Consider the following 23,929-nt stretch of genomic DNA (forward strand, 5'->3'; position numbering starts at 1 on the left):
TTAGAATCCAACTGCTAAGTGGGGAAACTGTAAAAACAAAACAAATGTGTTATTGTGGATGAACTGTTGTTCTCAAGGTTTATTTATTTATTTATTTATTTTTAGTCTCATGGTGGCCACAAACTCACCATGATCCTCCTACCCCTGCCTTCCAAGTGTCAGGATTAAAGGCGTGCTCCAGGGGTTAGTTTTTTAAACTTGATCTGAAACTTGCACTAACCTAAACACTTCAATACAGTACCACAGAGGTTCACATTCATGGGCTGGGAAGGTGGCTCAGTGGGTGAGAGCACTTGCTACACAGGTATGAAGACGTGAGTTTGGTTTCCAGTACCCATGTAAGAAGCCAGGCGTGGCTACCACCTGTAACCTGTCACCCCAGTGCTGAGGCGGATGAGGACAGGCAGATGGCTGAGGCTCAGAGGCCAGTCAATCTAACCAGAAAGTGAAGCTCCAAGTTCAGTGAGACACTGTCTCAAAGAAATAAGACAGAAGACCATTATTTTTGATTTATTTATTTGAGAGAGAGAGAGAGAGAGAGAAATAGGCAGGTAGAGAGAGAGAGGGAAAGAATGGGCGTGCCAGGGCCTCCAGCCATTGCAAACGAACTCCAGATGCATGCACCCCCTTCTGCATCTGGCTTACCTGGGTCCTTTGGCTTTGCAGACAAGTGCCTTAACCACTATTTTTGTTTTTGAGAATGTGTTTTGCTATGCAGCCTAAGCTGACCTTGAACTCATCATCTTCCTGCAAATAGCTTTTCAGTGATGGGCTTACAGGCCACCATGCCCATCTCTGTTTAGTTTTCTTGTTTTTATTTATTTGCAAGAGAGACAAAGAGGCAGACAGAAAGAGAGTATAGGCGCACAAGGCCTCTTGCCCTCAAATGAACTCCAGATGCACGTACCACTTTGTGCATCTGGCTTTATGCAGGGACTGGGAATTGAACTCAAGCCATCAGGCTTTGCAAGCGAATGCCTTTAACCATTGAGCCATCTCTCCAAGGCCCTGTTTAGTTCTTTACATGGATCATTGATGGTAAACTGTACTTTGTTTGAATGCCTTCAGTGACAAGGGACTTACTGCTACCATAGGAAGTAGCTCGCTCCGTTTCGCAACAGTTCAGTTTGTTACGCATGGGTGCTGCGTCTCCACTGGGGTTCCTAAAACCCTGTAACGGAGCACAGTGTCTCAGGTGTTTGAAACGAGTTCTCAGGTCTCCGTTGGCCCCTCCGCAGGCTCAACATATCCTGAAAGGTTCTGTTGTCATTTGTTTACTTGGGGCTGTATCACAGCCTGCTGTGCCACATCCCTCATCTTGAGCGGTTTTTATTTATTTATTTATTTATTTATTTATTTATTTATTTGAGAGCGACAGACAGAGAGAGAAAGAGGCAGATAGAGAGAGAGAATGGGTGTGCCAGGGCCTCCAGCCACTGCAAATGAGTTCCAGACGCATGCGCCCCCTTGTGAATCTGGCTAACGTGGGTCCTGGGGAGTCGAGCCTCGAACCGGGGTCCTTAAGCTTCACGAGCCAGCGCTTAACTGCTAAGGCATCTCTCCAGCCCTTGAGCAGTTTTTGGATCACAGAATACCAGGGCTGGGAGTCAGGAGCTAGCGCCTTGATTTCTCTACATCAGTCAGGGCGCTGGCATCTCACACACACTGTCTCCTTTATACCCTTTTTGGTAGTTTGGAAGTATGGCCCCATAGACTCAGATGTTTTACTAAAATTAAGTTTGTAATTTTCAGTTTCTAGCAGGCGGATTGCTGCTAGCGGGGGCATGTCATTGGGCGGATCTGATTCCAGTCCAAACATGTTCAGAGAGAGCCTGAGCTCTGGATTCGGGAGCTACTGGAGCTGGTGTTTGCTGGCTCTAGTTGTCTCTCTCTGCCGGGAAGCAGCTTCTGCCATTGACGGAACTTCCCCTGGATCTATAAGCCTGAAATAAATCCCTTCTTCTCAAATGTTGCCTTCATTTCACAAGTGGGGAGGCTGCGGTTGCAGGAGGCCATGCAGGAGGGCATGGGCAGAAGTGGTAGGACCTAGACCTGACTCACTGTAGAGCCCGGGCTCTCAGAATGTGGAGCTTGGTCTCATTTTTTAAAATTAATTATTTATTTATTGCAAACAGAGCGAGAGAATGAGAGTGCCAGGCTGCAAACAAACTCCAGACACGTGTGCCACTTTGTGTGGTCTGGCTTTATATGGCAACTAGGGACTGGAACCCAAGGCCAGCAGCAAGCCAGTGCCTTAAAACACTGAGCCATCTCCCAAGCTCTGGGTCTCGTTTTATAGCTGATGAAATGGAAGTGGCCTGTCCTGGGGAGTTAGACTTATAGTTCAGACCTCATTGCTTCTAATCCGTTTTCCTACTTTACAAGCTGGCCCTCCTCATTCTGCTCCCTAGAACATTCATTTCAAACCAGAAGCAGGATGATATCAGTACAGCAAGGCTAGATTTTAGAAATTCTGTGTAATGGCTGGAGAGATGGCACAGGGTTAAGGTGCTTGCCTGCAAAGCTGAATAACCCGGATTTGATTCCTCAGTACCCACATAAAGCCAGATGCACAGTGTGGCGCATGCATCTAGAATTCATTTGCAGTAGCTAGAGGTCCTGGCATGCCCATTATCTTTCTCTCTATTTCTCTCTTCTTGCAAATAAATAAATTTAATTTAATTTAAAAACTTCTGCATAAAACAGCAAGAGGAACTCAACACATTTTGTTGTATTTTTATGCCAAAATTGTAATAATATTTATATTTTTTGTTGTCTATATTCCTTGACAACAACCCTGAAACTACATAGTGAATTCCAGGTCAGCCTGGGCTAGAGTGAAACCCTACCTCAAAAAACTCGAACCCCCCCCAAAAAAAACTTCATAGTGGATGAGAATGCAGCTTGAATGTTGATGTTCAGTGGTTAGCTGAGGAGAGGTTGGGAGGAGCAGGGAGGGAGCAATTCAAGCAAGCACTTTTAACTGCTGGCTGAGCCATGGCCTCTCCCGGAAGGGAGTAGTTCAGAACACACAGGAGCCTTTTGAGGGTGAAAGGTGCATGATCCTTGCCTTAATTGTGCTCAGGGTCCCACAGGCATATAATTATGTCTCAATGGATCCAATTGTATTTTTTGGTCTATTTGCTTTTTCTCTTTCCTTCCTTCCTCCTTTTATTTTGATTCTTCCTGCCTCTTTCCCTTCTTCTCTCCCTCCCTCATTCCTCTCTTCCTCCTTCTCTCCCTCCCTCCTTCCTTCCTTGCTTTTTTCTTTCACAGACAGACCAACTGTGAAGAGATGGGTGTACCAGGATCTCCTGTCACTGCAAAGGAACTCCAGACACATGTGCCACTTTGTGCATCTGGCTTACTTGGGTCCTGGGGAATTGAACCTGGACTGGCAAGCACCTTTCATAGTTGAGCCATCTCTCTAGCCCATTTTATTTTATTTTACTTTTTGTTTTTTTGAGATAGTTTCAATCTGTAGTCTAGGTTGGCCCCAAACTTGCAGCAATCCTCTTACCTCAGCCTCCAGAGTCCTGGGATTACAGGCCTGTGCCACTACCCCTGGCTTCCAGTTGTATACTTGAAGCGTGTGGGATTCACTGCGTATCAGTTATACCAGGATAAACCTGTCTAAGGGGAAGAGGAAGAGGCCCTTCCTCAGCACCCTCTGCTGGCCACATGTGCTCAGGTCCTTAATAGCACTGTTTCTATGTCCCCTTTGTGGCCAGTATCTTGGCTGCTCCCTAGAGAAGGGACTGTCCTGGAACCCAGAAGGCCTAATATCTAATCTTGTCTTATACTCACAAAGGTACGATTCAAGCCCAGCATGGTGACACACGCCTTCAATCCCAGCACTCAGGAGGCAGAGGTAGGAGGACTGACATGAGTTCAAGGCCAGCCTGAGACTACAGAGTGAATTCCAGGCCAGCCTGGGCTTGAGCAAGACCCTACCTTGAAAAAAAGTATGATTCTGGGCCTGCCATCCGTCAGACAACTTCCCCAGGTCCCTGCTTACCCAGCCTACCCACAGCATGCATCAGAGGATGACTGACGAAAGGGACACACGACAGAGTATTCTGTGAGCTGAGTGTACGTTAAAAGAGAACAGGGCAGTGGGATGACGGGTGAACTCTGGCCCTTCGAGCCAGCTCATGACCACAGGTGCTATAATGCAGCTCGGTGTGTTCTCCCCTCTCCGCAGCTGAGTTCTTTCTTTTTTTTTTTTTTTTTTTTTGTCTGTTTTGGTTTTTCGAGGTAGGGTCTCACTCTAGCCCAGGCTGACTTGGAATTCACCATATAGTCTCAGGCTGGCCCCGAAAGCACAGTGATCCTCCTACCTCTGCTTCCCAAGTGCTAGGATTAAAGGTGTGTGCCATCTATGTAGAGAAGCGCGCGTGTGCACCGAGCATATCATCTATGTAGGGAAGCATATGTGTAAAAAAAAATCTCCTTTCGTGGTTAGGAGATGGCTCAGTGGTTAAAGGCTCTTGCTTGCAAGGCTTGACTGCCTATATACAATTCTCTACTCACCCATGCAAAGCTAGATGGACATGCTCAGTGGCCAGAGAGCTGGTGCACCCACCAGCTCCTCTTACACATGCAAATAAGTAAATTTTTAAAAAAAGCTTACCTCCCAGAAAGCTTGATCATCAAAATATTTAGCTGCGTGAGGTGCTTTCCATATTTTGAGATTTAGGAGCAAACCTTAAACAAATGATAATAAATGTCAAAACATTTAGAGCACATTTGTTACATCAAGATTATAGAAAATATCGCATGTAGATTATGGCATCTCAAAAGGAATTCTTTTTGTCTCACAATCAGGGGACAGGCAGATGAAATCACTGTCACTCCTGATTAGCCTCCGTGGATATCTAAAAGGAACTGGCCAGAGCCAGGTTCTCCAAAGGATCGAGGTCTCACTAAGCTGTATTGGATGAGCATGACTCTGACTGCTTAGATGGCATAGCAGGGCCTTGGCACAGCCCGTCACTGTAACAGTCAGGAGGCAGAGGCAGGAGGATTACCAGTTGGCTACATAGTGAGACCCTGTGAAGAAGAAAGTTGGGAGAGAAGGAAGGAGGGCTGGAGTGAGGGAGGGCAGGGAAAGAGGAAAATGCAAGGAGCAGTGGCTCCATTTCTTTTCTAAAGATGTGTGTGTGTGTGTGTGTGTGTGTGTGTGTGTGTGTGTGTTTGAAATTAATGCCCATCCAGCTTTATGTGGGTGGCTAAGGAAGAGAACCCAGGCAAGCAGGTTTTGCAAGCAAGCACCTTCAACCACTGACACAAGAGCTACCATGGAGAGTGTCTCCTACTGCCGGGTTTGGTGGCGCACACCTTTAATCCCAGCACTCGAGAGGCAGAGGTCGGAGGATCGCCGTGAGTTTGAGGTTCAAGGCCAGCCTGAGACTACATAATGAATTCTAGGTCTGTCTAGGCTAGAGTGAGACCCTACCTTGAAAAACAAAAACAAAGAGAGAGGGAGGGAGAGGAGAGAGGTTCCTACAAAGTGCCCTCACAGTTCTGTCTGTCCTCACTCCAGTACCCACAGGCACCTCAGCTGAAGGGTCTGCTTTTGTAGGGAGGACAGTAGTTTAGAGCAATTTGCATTTGCTGCTGTTTTGTCTTTTTCCTAATCAACCAGCCTTTGTCCAATCAGTTCAAGCCTGAGCGTCCTCTCAATTTCTGGTTGGATTCATTAGCTTACCCTAAAGGAGTACTTGCCTTTTTTGTGAGGTGGCTAATCTCTCTCTCTTTCTCAACAGACTGGGTCTTGCCTTAGTATTCTAAGTAGTTAGAATCACGGCATGGGAGCTGGGTGTGGTAGCACACGCTTTTAATCCCAGCACTTAGGAGACAGGTAGGAGGATTGCCGTGAATTCAAGGCCACCCTGACACTACTGAGTGAATTCCAGGTCAGCCTGGGGCACAAGTGAGACCCTACCACAAAAAAACAAAATAAAATAAAATAAAAAGGAATATATCTGTATATAAAATTTATTTATTTATTTATTCATTCATTCATTGGAGAGAAAGAACGAAGCAGGTAGAGAGAGAAAATGGGCATGCCAGGGCCTCTAGCCTCTGCAAACAAACTCCAGATGCATGCACCACCTTGTGCATCTGGCTAACGTGGGTCTTGGGGAATCGGACCTGGGTCCTTAGGCTTCACAGACAAGCATCTTAACCGCTAAGCCATCTCTCCAACCCTCTTTTATTTACTATATTTTATTTATTAGAGAGAGAGAGAATATAGGCATGTCAGGGCCTGTTGCTGCTGCAAACAACTCCAGATGCAGCACCTACCACGTTATGCATCTGGCCTTAACCGCTCAGCCATCTCCCCATCCCGTACATACACAGAACGCAGAGCAGTCCTCCAACCTCTGTCTCTTGAGTGCTGGGATTAAAGGTGTGCACCACCAACCTGGCTGGTTTCGTTTTTTTTCTTTTACCTCTACCTCTGGAGGACTAGGATTACAATAGCACTACATCCAGTTTCCCATGGTGTTAAAGACTGAACCCAGTGCTTTCCACATGCTAGACAAGCACTCTGCCAACTGAGCTACATTCAGATTCAAAAACACCTCCAATGTGTGTGCGTGCGCGCATGCTCGCCACAGTGTGAATGTGGGGGTCAGAGGACAACTTCCGGGTGTCAGTCTTCACCTTCCACCTTGAGGCAGAGTCTTTCTTGTTGGCTGCTCTAAAGGCCAGGAGCTTCCAAAGCTTAGTTCCACCTCCCATTGCCGTAGGTGTGTTGGGATTGAAAGTGTGAGTCCCAGCGCTTCCCTGAGCTGGGCCTGGGGGGATGACTCAGTACATACATCCCCAGCTATAGGGCAGGAAATGCCCAGGTAGAAGGATGATGTCACACTGACCTGTTAGAAGACCAGATACCATGCCTGCTGCCATAAGAAAGCTGAGAGCCCCAATGTCATTGGTCACCTGGCTGACGAGTCTAGAAAAAACAAAAGAGAGGGGCCACTCAGGCCTCAAGTTGCAGAGGTTACAAGGAACAAAAAGGACAGTTGGCATCAGTAATGTCATTGCTAAGAAGGGTCATGAAGGTCAGGTCAGCTGTGGTCTGCAGTGATGTCTCAGCAGCTAAAGGTGTTGGCTTGCAAGGCCTGATGACCTGGATTCAGTTCCCCAGTACACACATAAAGCCAGATGTACAGAGTGGTGGGCACATGCATCTGGAGTTCGTTTGCAGTGTAGGAGGCCCTGGAGTGTCCATACTCACTCTCTGTCTGCCTGTTTCTCTGTCTCTCTCAAGCAAGCTCCTTTATCCACTGAGCCATATCCCTAGCTCTTTCTGTATCTCTCTCAAATAAATGAATAAAATATTTTAAAAAGAGGCCAAATCAGTGACCTTGGGATCGCTCAGGAGGCACCATGGTACTGAGAAGTGACAGAGGAGTGCTCAGCACTAAAAAATATCTCAGTCACACTTTCCAAGGCTCAGGGTCCATTGCAGAAGAGGTGGCAGAAAGATCGTAAGAACCAAAGGAAGGGTGGGACTCCTTACAATGTGCTCCCCCAGACACAAAATGGTCTGGATATCTATGACCTCAGTGCCTGACACTACCTACACAAGACCATCATAATAGGAGGCAAAGAATATGACATCAAAATAAAAGAGACTGATTGAGAGGGGGAGGGGATATGATGGAGAATGGAGTTTCAAAAAGGAAAGTGGCGGAAGGGTGGACATTACTATGGGATATTGTTTACAATCCTGGAAGTTGTTAATTAAAAAAAATAGGGGTTGGAGAGATGGTTTAGCAGTTAAGCGCTTGCCTGTGAAGCCTAAGGACCCCAGTTCGAGGCTTGACTCCCCAGGACCAGATGCACAAGGGGGCACGTGCGTCTGGAGTTCGTTTGCAGTGGCTGGAAGCCCTGGCGCGCCCATTCTCTCTCTCTCTCTTTTGCCTCCTTCTCTCTGTCACTTTCAAATAAATAAATAAAAATAAACAAAAAAAATTGGGGGCTGGAAAAAAAAAAGAGGCCAAATGTCCTCTCCACAGTCTGCACATTTCCTGTCATTTTCCTACAGAGTCATGCAGACAAATGGCAGGAAGGGAGGAGGAGTTCCAGCATCTTCTCTAGTATATTAGAATCCTTGGGCCCCGGGGTGCAGCCTGGGCCTGGGCACCACTAGCCCTGCGGGGCTGTGCTGTGGACAGCAGCATTGATCGCGTCTGCTTGACTCTTGCTTCTACAGTTCACAGGTGGGTGGGAAAAGGAGAAAACAGAGAGCTCAGCTCAGAGCCTGGCCCAGGACTCATCCCAGAATCATCCTGGGGTAAAACTGAAAGGCAGGATGGAAAATTTTAAAGTAAAACTTAGTGAAGAAACAGCTGGTTGCTACAGAACAGCTAGGGGTCAGCCTGAATGGTATATTCAGGAAGAAGTAAATCAAAGATAGGCTAAAGATAGACTGCGGGTGGCCCAAGATATGGGTTGGTTGGGTCAACCTGAACTTTATGTCCCGGGAAGAGGAAAAACAAAAATACAGTTTTGAGAAAAACCAAAATAATGGAATAGTTTCCCAAGATAGCCTGACCAAGGACTTAAACTCTGGTTATGCAAAAATAAGATATGTAGACATAACTGTACCAGTAAAGTTATAAGCTTTGCAAATACCCTTGTGAAACCCCCCTTTTCCCGTCCTTGCTAAAAACCCTATAAAAAGAAACACCCAATAAGGCTCGGGGTCGACTCCTCTGTCTCCTGCATGAGATACGTGTTGGCCCCAGACCTCTGGTCTTCCCAAATAAAGCCTCATGCTTTTGCAGCAAGCTCGGTCTCCCGTGTGTCTTTGGGTGCATGCTATCTCGAGACTTGAGTGAGGGTCTCCCTCTGGGGGTCTTTCAAAACCTCTTCCTAATTCTTCACTTTTCCCTCTGACAATGACAAGAGCCTGGAAGCGCTGGGTGGAGTTCTCAGGCTGCTCTAAGACCTTCCAGCCTCCACCACCCGCCACAGGAACAGTTTTAGGGCCACTCTGATGTTACCCTGATCCCAACTACCATGTCTGGAAAAAGTGACCCAGAGGGCTTGAACCAGATTGACCTGCTCTGTTTACATTGTGGGGCCTCAACTGTGGGCTTCTGGACTGGAGCTATGGCTTAGCAGTTAAAGAGCTTGCCTGTCAAGCCAACGACCCAGGTCCAACTCTCCAGATCCCACGTAAGCCAGATGCACAAGGTGACGAATGTTCAAGGTTGCACATGCGCATAAGGTGGCATACGTATCTGGAATTTGATTACAATGGTAGAGGCCCTGGTGTGCCAATTCTCTCTTATAAAAAAACAAAACTGGGGCTGGAGAGATGGCTTAGCAGTTTAGTGCTTGCCTGTGAAGCCTAAGGACACCAGTTGGAGGCTTGATTTCCCAGGACCCACATTGGCCAGATGCACAAAGTAGTGCATGCATCTGGAGTTCATGTGCAGTGGCTGGAGGCCCTGGCATGCCCATTCTCTCTCTTTCTCTTTCTGTCTCATTCTCTGTGTCTGTTGCTCTCAGATAAATAAGTAAAAATAAACACAATTAAAAAAAAAAAAAACCATTGGACTTGTCTCAACACACACACACACATACACAAGCCAGGCATGGTGGCACATGTCTTCAATCCCAGCACTCGGGAGGCAGAGGTAGGAGGATCATTGTAAGTTCAAGGCCACCTGAGACTACATAGTGAATTCCAGGCCGCCTGAGCTAGAGTGAGACCCTACCTCGAAAATAAAAAAAATAATTAAAAAAAAAAAGCAAAAACATGTGTGCCACATACTTTCTTAGGCAGCACATCTACTAAAACTGGAACTATACAGACATTAACATGGCTCCTGTGCAGGGATGAGACACAAATTCATGAAGTGGTCCATATTTTGGGGAAGGCACACTGTGAGGCATTGTCCTCCACACAGGAACTGACTGGTTCATTCAAGACCCACAGTGATCACAGATTGCCCCACTGAGGAGGGCCATCGGCGGAATGCGGCAGAGGAAGGTACGAAAGAGTACACCCCGATGGAAATATGACCAATTTGTAGCATGTTCATATATTAGAGCTCCCAATAACAATTATTTTTAAAAAGAACAACAAAAAATACCGTGCGCCTCTGCCCTGCTCCTAACTTGCCCTTCTGGTAAGAAGTGTCCTGGAGAATGAACTCCACACAAGGTAGAGGGAAGAAGAATTTCTGAGGCCAGGCATGGCGGCTCACACCTGTAATCCCAGTACTAGAATGGTTGCGGTAAGAGGATCTCTCTGAGTTCAAGGACAGCTTGGGCTACAGAGTGTGTTTCAAGAGTGGCACCATTAATCCCAGCACTTGAGAGGCAGAGGTAGGAGGATGTCCGTGAGTTTGAGGCAACCCTGAGACTACATAGTGAATTCCAGGTCAGCCTGGGCTAGAGTGAGACCTTACCTCAAAAAGCCAAAAACAACAGAAAAGCAAAACACAAGTGTGTTCCAGGTTGGCCTGGGGTTAGAACAAGACCTCACCTAAACAAACAAAACAAAACAAAATGGAATTTCTGGCTGGGCATGGTGGTGCACACCTTTAATCCCAGCACTTGGGAGTCAGAGGTAAGAGGATCACCATGAGTTCAAGGCCACCCTGAGACACCATAGTGAATTCCAGGTCAGCTTGGGCTAGAGTGAGACCCTACCTCGAAAAACAAACAAACAAACAAAAAAGAATCTCTGAATAGACTGGCCAACAAAGGTTGGATGTGTGGTCCTGCATGGCCACCTACGCTGGACTCTGGGCACATTTCCTATTGAGTTGGGGCAGGGGCTGTGGGACAGCAGGACCAAGCAACCCACGTTAGAGCTGAGAAGGTGTGATGTGTTATCAGGATAATGTAGGTGACCCCTCCGAGTAGACCCGGCAAGCCGAAGGTGTAGTGCACGCCACTGGGGTCCTGAATCTCCAGCATGCGGTTCAGACACACCTGGGGACAAAATGAAATGAAGTTACAAGCAGATCAGCAAGTGAGACTCATGGCCCCTTCCCACCCTTCCCACAGGCTCTTGACACCCAAGGCCACCAAAGGGGGATGGGCACAGGGGATCACCTTAACAAGCAGGGCATGGTGACGCAAGCCTTTGAGTCCAGCACTCAGGAGGCAGAGTACTGGGGGTTTGAGGCCAGCCTGGAGTCACAGGTGAGTTCCAGGTCAGCCTGGGCTAGAGTGAGACCCTAAGATGGGGTTGGGGAGGGGAGGAGAAGGTCTTCTAAGACCTGTAGGTTGTATTCACAGCCCCTGGGGAACAAATGTTAAGAAGGCTGAGGGTGTGGTTTGGTGAGAGGGAGTTTGCTTAGAAGATGCAAGGGCCTGGATTCCGTCCCCACCACACACACACACACACACACACACACACACACACACACACACACACAAATAAGTAAAAAGATTTTTAAAACCATATATTGCCGGGCGTGGTGGCGCATGCCTTTAATCCCAGCACTCGGGAGGCAGAGGTAGAACTTTCCTACCAGCGCTGGGATTGCTATGTAATACTGTGTCTCTGCAGAGTCCCCACAGGTCTGCCTGAGTTCAGAAGACTTATCCGTTTGAAATGACAAGGGCCTCCAAAAACTGGTGCAAAGGACAATTAAGAATCCTTCGGAAACAATGAAAGAAAAGCTTCCATTGGGGAAAAAAAAAACCCTAAAAATAAAAGGAGAGGCCCCACTTCTGTGCTCCACAGCTCGGGCTAGGAGAGCAGCGATAAAGGCCTGCAGCCAGAGAAGTGGGTATTTTAGGGTTTTCTACAAACATTTCAAGACGCTTGGGGTCTAACGGGCTACACAGATCTTCTGTGTATGTAATTAGTTTGTGGAAAATCATCTTTACCTTCAATTACCCATATCCAGGCCCACAGCTGAGAAGGCTAGACTCAGCAAAGTGGACGGTTCAGAGCCACTGCTACAGTGACAGCAGTGAAGGACACTGTCCTGATGAAAGGGGCCTGTGGTGGGAGTACCAGAAGCTTCTGTCCTTTTCATAATTGGCATGGCAGTGAAAATCAATCAAGACCACTTCATGATCATTTTAAAAAGTTGAGCTTTTTTTTTTTTTTGATTGGATCTTCAAGGCTGGGTCCCACTGTTCTCATTTTATATTATTCTTACCTTTGTATGGATTTATCCCCTGATCTTTATACAGGGCTTGTTTAAATAGCTTACTGCAGCCAAGGTCTCACCCCAAAGCTACCTAAGGTCTATGGTAGAGTTGTGGGTTGTTTGGTTTTTTTTTTTTTTTGTTTTTTGTTTTACAATTTTCCTTAAAAATATTCCACAATTTGTTATTCCCAAACAAAATAAGATTATGCACCACTCAGAGAAATTGGGTAGCCATTCGAAGATGTTTATGAAGCTGGGCGTGGTGACGCACGCCTTTAATCCCAGCACTCGGGAGGCAGAGGATCGCTGTGAGTTTGAGGCCACCCTGAGACTACATAGTGAATTCCAGGTCAGCCTGGGCTACAGTGAGACCCTACCTCAGAAAACCAAAAACAAACAAATGAATGTGTCTATGAACTGTATCATTGCCACATTCTTAGCTCACATTTCTTCCCTCAGTTCTCATTTGTACATCCACACTGTGGTTCACAAGTCATCTGCTTTCCAGTGTCTCCTACTCAAGTTAAAAGAACTTGGATTTACACATTTCTTCCCAACAGCTAGATGCCTTCACAGTTTGGTGCATACTAACGTATACAAAACTAGGGTCGATCCTAACTTCCATCTTTTTTCAAAAATTATTTTTATTTATTTATTTGAGAGCGACAGAGAAAGAGGGAGGGAGGGAGAGAATGGGCACACCAGGGCCTCCAGCCACTGCAAATGAACTCCAGATGCGTGTGCCCCCTTGTGCATCTGGCTAACGTGGGTCCTGGGGAATCAAGCCTCAAACTGGGGTCCATAGGTTTCACAGACAAGCACTTAACTACTAAGCCATCTCTCCAGCCCCTGACTTCCATCTGAATCTGATAATTCAACATCAGAGTCCAGGTTGGGCTTTGGCAAGCTCTTCATGTACGATTCTCACCATCAGAATATGCGTGAGCATGGTATCCAGGGTGCCAGGGTCGATTGGGAATGTTGAGTATGCATGGGGCTGTTCGGGACACAGGAACGCTCAGGCTGAAGGTAAAATGCATCACTCCCCTGCTTCACACTTCCTGAGCACTTTGACAAGTACAATTCATAGAGCCAGACAGGGCATCTCAGGGGATTGTCCATATTCTCTGCCTTCTCTGCACCCATTGGAACCTCATCATCTTCGTTTTGTCTCCTCTTGTCAATAGTTAGTTTATCATTAAGAAGTATTGCAGGTTCCCATATTCTCAAGAGTTTGGTAAATTCAATCATAAATCTGGAATAGGGCTCAGTGAAAATGTTATCTATTCTACCATTTTCAACCAGGTACTGCTGAATTCCAAGGCATGTAAGTATAAGGTACTGTCTGGATCAATATATGTATATGTGTATATATATATATAGTTTGTTTTTGTTTTTTTTTCAAGGTAGGGTTTCACTCTAGCTCAGGCTAACCTGGAAATCACTATGCAATCTCAGAGTGGCCTCGAACTCATGGCGATCCTCCTACCTCTGCCTCCTGAGTAGTGCTGGGATTAAAGGCATGTGCCACCATGCCCAGCTTGGATCATATTTTTCACCATTTGGTCTCCACACCTCTTGGATAAATTGGCGTAAGTCCAAACTCAACTCAGCAAAAGTGCAGGCCAGAATATCTTCCTTCAGCTTAATAGAACGACCCTTATAGCCTGGCTCTGAGGCTTCTTGAGAAAGTGACTGGTCTTGAGCACTTCCTAAGGAATCAGAATGTGGGCTGGCCACAGCATGCTCACCTCCACTACACTTGAGACCTCCCTGCCCTTCCTTGGCATTTTCCCACTGAACCCAATTCTTCTAGACGTTCACCCCATACATGTACTTCAATGTCATCCCAGACACCGAACACCCTTGAAAGGCTCCTTGAATAAGACTCGTGGGCTCCAAAGCTACTACAGACTTCTTCCGCCCTATTCTTCTTGGCTGGGGGAAGCCATCCCTGTGTCGCCGTCTCGTTTGGGAATGAGCTTGGATTCCCTGTCCTTTATTAAGTGGGTCAAAGAATTCTGATGGAAAATAGGCCTCCAGATCCTGTTCAGTTTCCCCTTTTGAGGACTGTTTCAGTTCTGAATCAGTTTCTTGCACAGCGTTTGATTTTTAGGACACAATGATTCAGTTCTTCCTCCCAGCTATGTGGAGTAGACACTGCCTCCAATTCAAGGTCACCAGTATATGTACTTCCTTGGTCTTTTTCAAATATCACTTTTTATTTATTTATTTGAGAGTGACAGAGAGAGAGAGAAGGAGACCGAGAGAGAGAGAGAGAGAGAGAACACGGGCGCGCCAGGGCTTCCAGCCACTGCAAACGAACTCCAGATGCGTGCTCCCCCTTGTGCATCTGGCTAACGTGGGTCCTGGGGAACTGAGCCTCGAACCGGGGTCCTTAGGCTTCACAGGCAAGCGTTTAACCGCTAAACCATCTCTCCAGCCCCAGGGTCTTTTCTTTATCTTCATCGTCTACAAGTATTTCTGCCATCTCAGGAGATCAGCTTCAAATGATGTGAAGGAAGTTCTTCCTTACTGTCTTCAGTGTGCTCTGTGACTTTATCCACTAGGGATGGAGAGAGCATGGGGACAGGCATTGGAACTGGAATACCAAAGGGAACAGGAGCATACTGGGTATACAGATGAGGAGGTGCAGGTACAAACACTGGCACAGGCTCTGTCTGGCACCACAATAAGCTGGGGCCGGCTTGGAGCGTCTTCTGTCTGGCATTCTTTGTTCTGAGTATGCGGTTTGCGTGAAGTGGCTTTAGTCTGTGTAATGGGTTTGCACAATAAAGCTTTGTTCTTCAAAAGCCTTGGAGGTTGAGAAGGTGGCAGGTTCAGGGTATCTGTTTGTGTACTGGCACCCCCACTGATCTTTGCTGTGACAGCTGGAACTGTACCTCGTAAGACACTTAGAATTCACTGCAGGCCCAGCAGCAGGAGCACTTGCCCAAAGATACTACATTAGCAAAAACTGGAGTTAGATCTTTTCTGAGGGATCATGGGGGCCCTGCAGAAGTGCCTTGGACCATGGAAATACTTGCTGCATTGTTCTGTGAAGGTGGGTTACATATACTTTGCTGATGGCAGAACATCAGGACGGAAAGCAGGTTACAAAAATGTTTTCTTGCCCCTCGCCATTTCCAGGACTCACTGAGTTTACTCTGTCTTTGACAAGCACATCTGGCCATCTGACAGCACAGGCCTGTGCACTTACCACTCCTCACAGCACAGTCTCCTGTCTTTCCGCCCCAGTGATTCTGCGTCTGTAAACAATCTCTGCCCATTGTACAGTGACTTCCCCAGCGTTTCCCCACGTTATGTTTATAAAGTACTTTGCAACCTTCACTACAAAATGACTTGTCAGCATCCGAGAATCGCACAGTCTCCTTTAAAACATTCTCAATTTTACAATATTCACACATCGCCACTACATTATTTATTTTCTTATATTCATCAGAACAATTCTTGCCACAGAACTGAAACATTTTACCCTTATAGACAAGAAGTTCTGGCTTTGCAGCAAAAAAAAAGACAATTACAGTGTTGACATCTGGGTTTCGCGACACTTCGTGCAAACCCAACATGCTGAGACTGGGCGGCTAGACGTGGCACCCCAGCAGGGGCAGAACTGATGGTGGGGGGGGGAGACGCCAGAGGCGTTCCCTCCGCTTGTTGAACAAGTGGGGATGCGCGCAATTAACTTGAGCCTGAGACAAGGGAACCAAGGAAAGATTCATTCCCGTTGGTTTGCTGAACAAACTCTGGAAAGCCACCACACAGCTGTAGCCGCAGAAGTTGCATCTGACACAGCTAGGTGACGCTGAGGGACCGCAGAGATTTTACGACTGTTAACACCGAACTTGTACACCTGCTTGTATGAGGTGACACACAGTGAGCTACAAAACTTCTTGGACTGTCCTTCAATCTGAAGCACATGGCACTGCCAAGAGCCACTGTAAGAGCAAGCCCCACGGTCCTCACAACAGTTCATCGTGAGGTTGCTAGCAGAGCGAAACTTCGAGAAGCAGGCATCACTGCATAGTTTATGAACCACGTTCTGATAACTGACTTCATGTTGAATCACAGCATTCTTCCGACACATGCTGCACTTGGTTGAAATAATGTTTGTATTTATAGTAACAATAGTTTTTTGTTTTTTTTTTTTTAGTTCATATGTGGATAAACATGACCGACTACAAAAATCCTTACTGGTGGTGGTATTTTTCTTTCTTTTTAAATATTTTATTTTTACTTATTTGTTTAATTGACAGAGAAAGAGGGAGAGAGAGAATAGGCACGCCAGGGCCTCCAGCCACTGCTAACGAACTCCAGACGTGTGCGCCCCCTTGTGCATCGGGCTGATGTGGGTCCTGGGGAATTGAACCAGGGTCCTTTGGCTTTGCAGGCAAACGCTTTAACTGCTAAGCCATCCCTCCAGGCCCTGGTGGTGGTATTTTTAAACTGGGCACTGATCACATCTTTTGAATTTAAAATATCTTTGTAATTCCAGCACTCAAGAGATAGAGACAGGAGAATAGTAAGTTCAAAGCCAGCCTAGGCAGTACAGTGAATTCCAGACCAGCCTCAGCTGCTGGGGTTTTATTTCCCCCACACTTTTTGTTTGGATTTTTTAGCAGCATCTCATGTGGCTCAGGTGGTCCTCCAGCTTGCTGTGCAGTAGAAGGTAACTGATGTGATCTAATTGCTTCTACCTCCCAAGTCTAGGGGTCACCCCCAAAGCAATTTTTAATTTAATTTATTTGAGACAGAGACAGTGTCTGTGTGAGAGACAGACAGTGAGAAGGAGGCATATTGAGAATAAGTATAGGTGTACCAGGGCTTCTTGTCACTGTAAACGAACTCTAGACGCACAGGCCACTTTGTGCATCTGACTCTATGTGGATACTAGGGAATCAAACTCAGACTATCCGGCTTTGCAAGCAGTACCTTTAACCACTGAGCCATCTTCCCAGCCACATTCATCCACTTGCCCCCCCCCACCCCTCCAAGGTAGGGGCTCACTGTAGTTCAGACTAACTTGGAATTCACTATGTAGTCTCAGGGTGGCCTCAAACTCACAGTGATCTCTACCTCTGCCTCCAGAGTGCTGGGATTAAAGGCGTGCACCACCACGCCCATACATCTACACGTTTGATTGGCAGTAACCTTGAATGATTGGCCTGCTCCCCACCCCCACTGCAGTCAAGGATGACATATCATCCATGTTAAGCCAAGAAGCCCTTTCTTCAAAGAATTTGGAGTTGAGGGCCTAGAGATTGTTTTTGATTTGTTTGTTTTTGTTTTTCAAGGTAGGGTCTCACTCTAGCCCAGGCTGACCTGGAATTCACTCTGTAGTCTCAGGGTGGCCTTGAACTCACGGCAGTCCTCCTAGTAGAGGAGGAGAGGAGGTTGGTCCGCAGGGGGAGAATAAAGCAGATATCCAGGAAAAGCAAAGAAAGCCCAGACTTGGCATCTCTTTGTACAGTGATCCCTGGTTGGCAGTCGCTCCTGGGTTCCTAGTGGCATCTCTGTCTCTGGGTTCTGTGACACCCTAATGTTTCCTCAGGAAAAGTCACACCAGTGGTTTGTGACTTGCTCCGCAGAATTTGACAAATTGACAATCCAACTAGGGTTTGACCCCAACCTAAGAAAGCATCAACATGCGCCTCATGCACCCATGGCACCACACAGCAGCCCAGCAGGGACCCACACACACCCTGCCGGACCGAGGCAGGGCAAAGGATGGCAGATGGCCAGTTCCCCTACCGGCAGGCACTTGGCTCCCGTGATGGAGATCAGCCCAGCTATAAGGCCCAGCACCATGGAGATCCAAGGAGAAGGAATCAGGTGACCCGGGGCTCCCACGGCCACGCCTCCTGCCAGCACGGCGTTGTGGAGGTGAATCTGCAAAGGAACAGCTGTGAGTGGATGGCACGTGGGGCTCTGAGACGGCAATGTTTAAAAATGCTTTTATTTACTTATTTGCAAGCACAGAGAGAGTGAGAGAGATAGAGAAGAGATAGACAAGAGAATGAGTGTGCCAGGGCCTCCAGCGGTTGCAAATGAACTCCAGACACAAGCACCTCTGTGTGCATCTGGTTTTACATGGGTACTGGGGAATCAAACCTGGGTTCTTTGGCTTTGCAGGCAAGCGCCTTAACTGCTGAACCATTTCTCCAGACCTGAGAGGGCAATTTTGCCCAGAGCTTGCCAACACATTGGCAGTGAGGCAGCCTTGGAACGTCCTGACACCATTCCTTTCCCTCTGTTGACACCTTCATTTCTGGGATCTCTCTCTCTGGTGCTCAGAGAACAGAAGCCCTGACTGGGAATTAATTAATTCTGAGGTAATTAAGATGTTACCTGGGGGCTGGAGAGAGGGCTTAGCCACTAAGCTGCATGCCTGCAAAGCCTAAGGACCCAGGTTCGATTCTCCAGGTCCCATGTAAGCCAGATGCAATGGTGGCACATGTTTCTGGAGTTTATTTGCAGTGGCTGGAAGCCCTGGCGTGCCCATTCTTACTCTCTCTCTCCCTCCCTCTCTCTCTCTGACTGTGATAAATAAATAAAAATAAAATGTTTAAAGGAAAAGATGTTACTCAGCATCATGGCCCTTGGACACTTGGAAGGTTTGTGTGTGTGTATGCACATAGTACATGCAGCGTGCGCGCGTGTGTGTGTGTGTGTGGTATGCACATGCTGATGAGGCCCATAGGTTCCCCTGCAGCAGTCCGGGAAGGGCATCAGGTGTCCTCCTCTATCGCTTCCCCGCCTGTTGTTCCATGCAATGAAGTCTCTTACAGGCTCTGGAGCTTGTTGTCCACTAGCCCCAGGGCCTCTCCGGTCTCTGCTTCCCATGGGACTGGGGTTATAGGTGTGGGTGACCACACTCAGCTGTTTGTATGGGTTCTGGGGAGTCAGACCCAGCCACTTCCAGGTCTTTATGCTTGTGCAGCCCAAAGAAACCTGCATGCATGTGTTTGTGTCCTGGAGGTGGCCCATGTGTTCACCTGCGGCAGTGTACGTGGGTCTAGTGATTCAAACTAAGGCAGTTCCAGGCCCCCTCGGCTCATCAAGCTTGGGCAGGAACAGCATTTGAGCACCGAGCCATCGCTTCAGCCCCCAACCTTCGTGTGTGTGTGTGTGTGTGTGTGTGTGTGTGTGTGGTTTTACAGGGCAGGGTGACCTTTTAGCCGAGGCTGACCTGGAATTCACTATGTAGTCTCAGGGTGACCTTGACTCACAGAGATCCGCCTGCTGCTGCCTTCCTAGTGCTGGGATTAAAGTGAGTGTCGCTATGCCCAGAGGCTTTTTTGTTTTTAATTTTTTGTTTGTTTGTTTTTTGGAGGTAGGGTATCACACTGGCATTCTAGCCCAGGCTGACCTTCAATCTTTTTTTTTTTTTCTTTTTAAAACAGGGTCTCACTCTAGCCCCGGTTGAACTGAAACTCTCTGTACCACAGGCTGATCTTGAACTCACAGCAATCCTCCTACCTCTGCCTCTCAAGGGCTGGCATGAAAGGTGTGTATGTATGTATGCGTTAAAACCATGGTTTTTAACCTTGTTTGAGACAGGGTTACACTTATTTTGCTGCTGGGAAGGCCAGATTAGCTGGCCCTTGAGCTTTGGGATTCTCCTGACTCTGTCACACATTGTCATAGGTGCATTAGGATTACAGATACTGTACATCTTGTTTTTTTAAGGGGTGCTGAGCATATGAATTCTAGTTGGAAAGCACCTTTATTAACTGGCATCTCTCCAGCCCCTCTCCCTCTTATTTAAAAGATATTTATTTGTTTGCAAACACAGGGAGAAAGATAGACAGAGAGAGAGAGACACAGAGAGAGGATGGGTTCACCAGGGTCTCTGCCAAGGAACTCCACATATATGCACTACTTTGAGCGTCTAGCTTTACGTGGGCACTCAGAAATCAAACCCAGACAATAGGCATTGTAAGCAAGTACCTTAACTGCTGGGCTGTTTTCTCCATCCCCTCCCCCCTTTTTAAAATTTTTCATTTATGGGCTGGAGAGATGACTTAGCAGTTAAGTGCTTGCCTATGAAGCCTAAGGACCCCGGTTCGAGGCTCGATTCCCCAGGACCCACATTAGCCAGATGCACAAGGTGGCGCATGCATCTGGAGTTTGTTTGCAGTGGCTGGAAGCCCTGGTGTGCCCATTCTCTCTCCCCACTTTCTCTGTCAAATAAATAAATACATTTTTAAAATAATTTTTTTGTTTATTTTTATTTATCTATTTGAGAGTGACAGACAGACAGAGAAAGAGGCAGACAGAGAGAGAGAAAGAGAGAGAGAGAGAGAGAGAGATTGGGCATGCCAGGGCCTCCAGCCACTGCAAACAAACCCCAGATGCATGCGCCACCTTGTGCATCTGGCTAATGTGGGTCCTGGGAAATTGAACCTGGGTCTTTGGCTTTGCAGGCAAACGCCTTAACCACTAAGCCATCCCTCCAGCCCTTTGTCTTTTTTTTTTTTTTTTTACTTTTTTGTTTATTTTTATTTATTTATTTGACAGCAACAGACAAAGAGAGAAAGAGGCAGAGAGAGAGAGAGAGAGAGAGAATGGGCACGCCAGGGCCTCCAGCCACTGCAAACGAACTCCAGATGCGTGCGCCCCCTTGTGCCTCGAACTGGGGTTCTTAGGCTTCACAGCCAAGCGCTTAACCGCTAAACCATCTCTCCAGCCCCCCTGTGTCTTTTTAAAATTAATTAATTAATTTTTTATTGACAACTTCACTCCACCTTTTTTTTTTTGTTTTGTTTTTTTGAGGTAGGGTTTCACTAGGTCTTCTCAGGGAGGCCTCAAACTCAAGGCGATCCTCTTATCTCTACCTCCCAAGTGCTGGGATTAAAGGCGTGCGCCACCATGCCCAGCAAGTGCTTTTTAATTTAATTTATTTATTACAGAGAGAGAAAGAGAGAAAGGCAGAGACAGAGAGAGAATGGGTATGTCAGGGCTTCCAGCCACAACAAATGTTCTCAAGACACATGTGCCACCTTGTGTATCTGGCTTATGTGTGCCTTTGGGAATCAAACCAAGGTCCTTTGGCTTTGCAGGCAAATACCTTAACCTCTAAGACCTCAGTTTGATTTCCCAGGACCCATGTAAGCCAGATACACAAGGTGGGGCATGCGTGTGGAGTTCGTTTGCAGTGGCTGGAAGCCCTGGTGCACCCATTCTCTCTCTCCCTGCATCTCTCTCTCTCTCTCTCAAATAAATAAACAGAAATAAAATATTTTTAAAAATTGTTTATTTGCAAACACAGAAAGATAGAGAGTAGCTGGGTATGGTGGCACATGCCTTTAGTCCCAGCACTCGGGAGGCAGAGGTAAAAGGATTATTGTGAGCTTGAGGCCAGCCTGAGACTAAATGAATTCCAGGTCAGCCTGGGCTAGAGAAAGACCCTACCTTGAAAGCCCCGCACCAAACGAGGAGGGATTTAGAGGTTAAGGTGCTTGCCTACAAAGCCAAAGAGCCCAGGTTCAATTCCCCAGTACCCATATAAACTAGATGCACAAGGTTGCATATGCGTCTGGAGTTCATTTGCAGTGGCTAGAGGCCCTGGCATGCCCATTCTCTCTCTATATCTGCCTCTCTCTCTCAAATAAATATTTTTTTAAAAATTTAGTTTAGTTTATTTATTTGAGAGCGACAGGCAGAGGGAGTGAGAGAGAGAGAGAATGGGCGCTCCTGGGCCTGCATCTGACTAACGTGAGTCCTGGGGAATTGAGCCTGGAACCAGGATCCTTAGGCTTCAGAGGCAAGCGCTTAACCGTTAAGCCATCTCTCCAGCCCATCAAATAAATAAAGTTTTTTTTAAAAAAAAAAAAAAAAAGGAAAAGAAAGATAGGGAGAGAGAAAGAGTGGCCTCTTATTTTTTGAGGTAGAGTCTCATGAAGTCCAGACAGGCCTTGAACTTGCTATATAGCCAAGAATGACCTTGAATTCTAATCCTCCTACCTATACCTCCTCAGTGCTGGTGTGTGCCAACATACTCCTTTATGTGGTGCCAGCTAGATAAGAAACCCAGAGCTTTGTACATGGTAGGCAAACATTCTACCACCTGAGCCACATCCCCAGCTCCTGCATTATCTTTCTCTCTTTTTATTAACATTTTATTTTTATCTATTTATTTTGAGGTAGGGTCTCACTAGCCCAGGCTAACCTGGAATTCACTACTTCTGCCTCTCGAGTGCTGGGATTAAAGGCATGCATCACCACACTTGGCTTATTTATTTATTTTTAACTTAATTTTTTTTTCTTGACAACTTCCATAATTTAAAAAAAAAATTTATTTATTTGAGAGAAAGAGGGAGAGAGAGAGTGGCAGTGAGGAACTGTGCAACAGGGCCTTCAGCCACTGCAAAGGACTCCAGGAGTATGCACTGCCATGTGTATCTGGCTTATGTGGGTCCTGGAGAACTGAACCTGAGTCCTTTGGCTTTACAAACAAGCACGTTAACCTCCAAGCCATCTCTCCAGCTCCCCAACTTCCATAATTTTAAACAATATCCCACGGTAATTCCCTCTCTTCCCCCCACTTTCCCCTTTGAAACTCCACTCTCCATCAAATCCCCTCCCCCTCTCAATCAGTCTCTCTTTTATTTTGAGGTAATGATCTTTTCCTCCTATTATGATGGTCTTTTGTATGTAGGGTCAGGCACTGTGAGATCATGTATTATTTATTTTTGCAAGACGAGAGATAAAGAAGCTGATAGAGCAAGAGAATTGGGTGTGCCAGGGCCTCTAGACGCTGCAAACCAACTCCAGACGCATGTACCACTATGTGCATCTGGCTTACGTGGGTACTGTGGAATCGAACCTGGTTCCTTAGGCTTTGCAAGCAAGTGTCTTAACTGCTAAGTTACCTCTCCAGCCCACATTATCTCAATTTAATGTTCATTTGCAAGGAGAGAGATATACAGAAACAGAGAGAATGGGCACGCCAGGGCCTCTTGCCACTGTAAACAAACTCCAGACACATGTGCTACCTTTATGTACGTACTGGGGAGTCGAAACCAGTCCATCAGGTTTTGCAAGCGAGTAAAAAATATTTATTTGCAAGCAGAGAGAGACAGAGAGAAGAAAGACAGGCAGAGAGAGAGAGAGAAAGGGAGGTGTGTCAAGGTCTCTAGCCACTGCAAATGAACTCCAGGCGCATGTGCCACTCTGTGCATCTAGCTTTATGTGAGTACTGGAGAACCTGGGTCTTTCAGCTTTGCAGGCAAGTGCCTTAACCACTGAGCCATCTCTCCAGCCCCCCCCCCCCACCACCTTATAGGTGCCCATAAAAGCTCAGAATGTTGAAGCCTAACCAAGGTCATATGACTAGTGGCACATATTTCACTTCTGTGGTGGTTTGAATGAGGTGTTCCTCATAGTTCATGTGTGTAGGGTACTTGGTTCCCAGATAGTGGCAGTTTGGAAAGTGTAGTCATGCCAGACAGGGTGTATTTCTGGGGACAGACCTTGAGGTCTCTTTGTCCAACTAGCTGAGTGTTTGGAGCTCGCTCACAGGGACTACTTCCTCTTGATGTGATGTGGGGATGAGATTCAGGCTTTCTGCTTGGGTCTGTCGTCTCCCATGATGAAACCTCCCTCAAGGCTGTCAACCAAGCACTGGGGAGACGGTTCAGCCATTAAAGGCATTCACTTGCAAAGCCTGATGGCCTGGGTTTGATTCCCCAGGACCCACGTAAAGCAAGATGCACATGCATCTGGAGTTCATTTATAGTGGCAGGAAGCCCTGGTGTGCCCAT

At 46.9% G+C, this 23,929-nt stretch overlaps 1 protein-coding gene, 1 non-coding gene and 1 pseudogene across 3 annotated transcripts in view; 1 reads left to right on the plus strand and 2 right to left on the minus strand.

Annotated features, from left to right (window-relative positions):
• Nucleotides 1–23,929, minus strand: part of Rhce (Rh blood group CcEe antigens) — a 53,199-nt gene continuing 29,270 nt past the window's right edge. Inside the window, exons 7-12 of one of the 2 annotated variants that reach the window (XM_045150283.1) lie at nt 17,916–18,053; nt 10,849–10,968; nt 8,708–8,730; nt 6,885–6,964; nt 4,634–4,707; nt 1–27 (exon numbers count right to left, since the gene is read on the minus strand). In XM_045150283.1, the coding sequence (XP_045006218.1) occupies nt 1–27; nt 4,634–4,707; nt 6,885–6,964; nt 8,708–8,730; nt 10,849–10,968; nt 17,916–18,053 (462 nt within the window). Of the gene's footprint in view, nt 28–4,633; nt 4,708–6,884; nt 6,965–8,707; nt 8,731–10,840; nt 10,969–17,915; nt 18,054–23,929 lie in introns of both variants that reach the window. The other variant, XM_045150282.1, reaches the window with a different exon arrangement.
• LOC123461228 lies at nt 9,796–9,899 on the plus strand. Its single transcript, XR_006637522.1, has one exon. It is a non-coding gene; the product is annotated as a U6 spliceosomal RNA (small nuclear RNA).
• On the minus strand, nt 11,272–17,828 carry LOC123460904 (annotated as a pseudogene).

This window comes from Jaculus jaculus, chromosome 5 (genome assembly GCF_020740685.1).
Source record: "Jaculus jaculus isolate mJacJac1 chromosome 5, mJacJac1.mat.Y.cur, whole genome shotgun sequence".
Lineage (NCBI taxonomy): Eukaryota > Metazoa > Chordata > Mammalia > Rodentia > Dipodidae > Jaculus > Jaculus jaculus.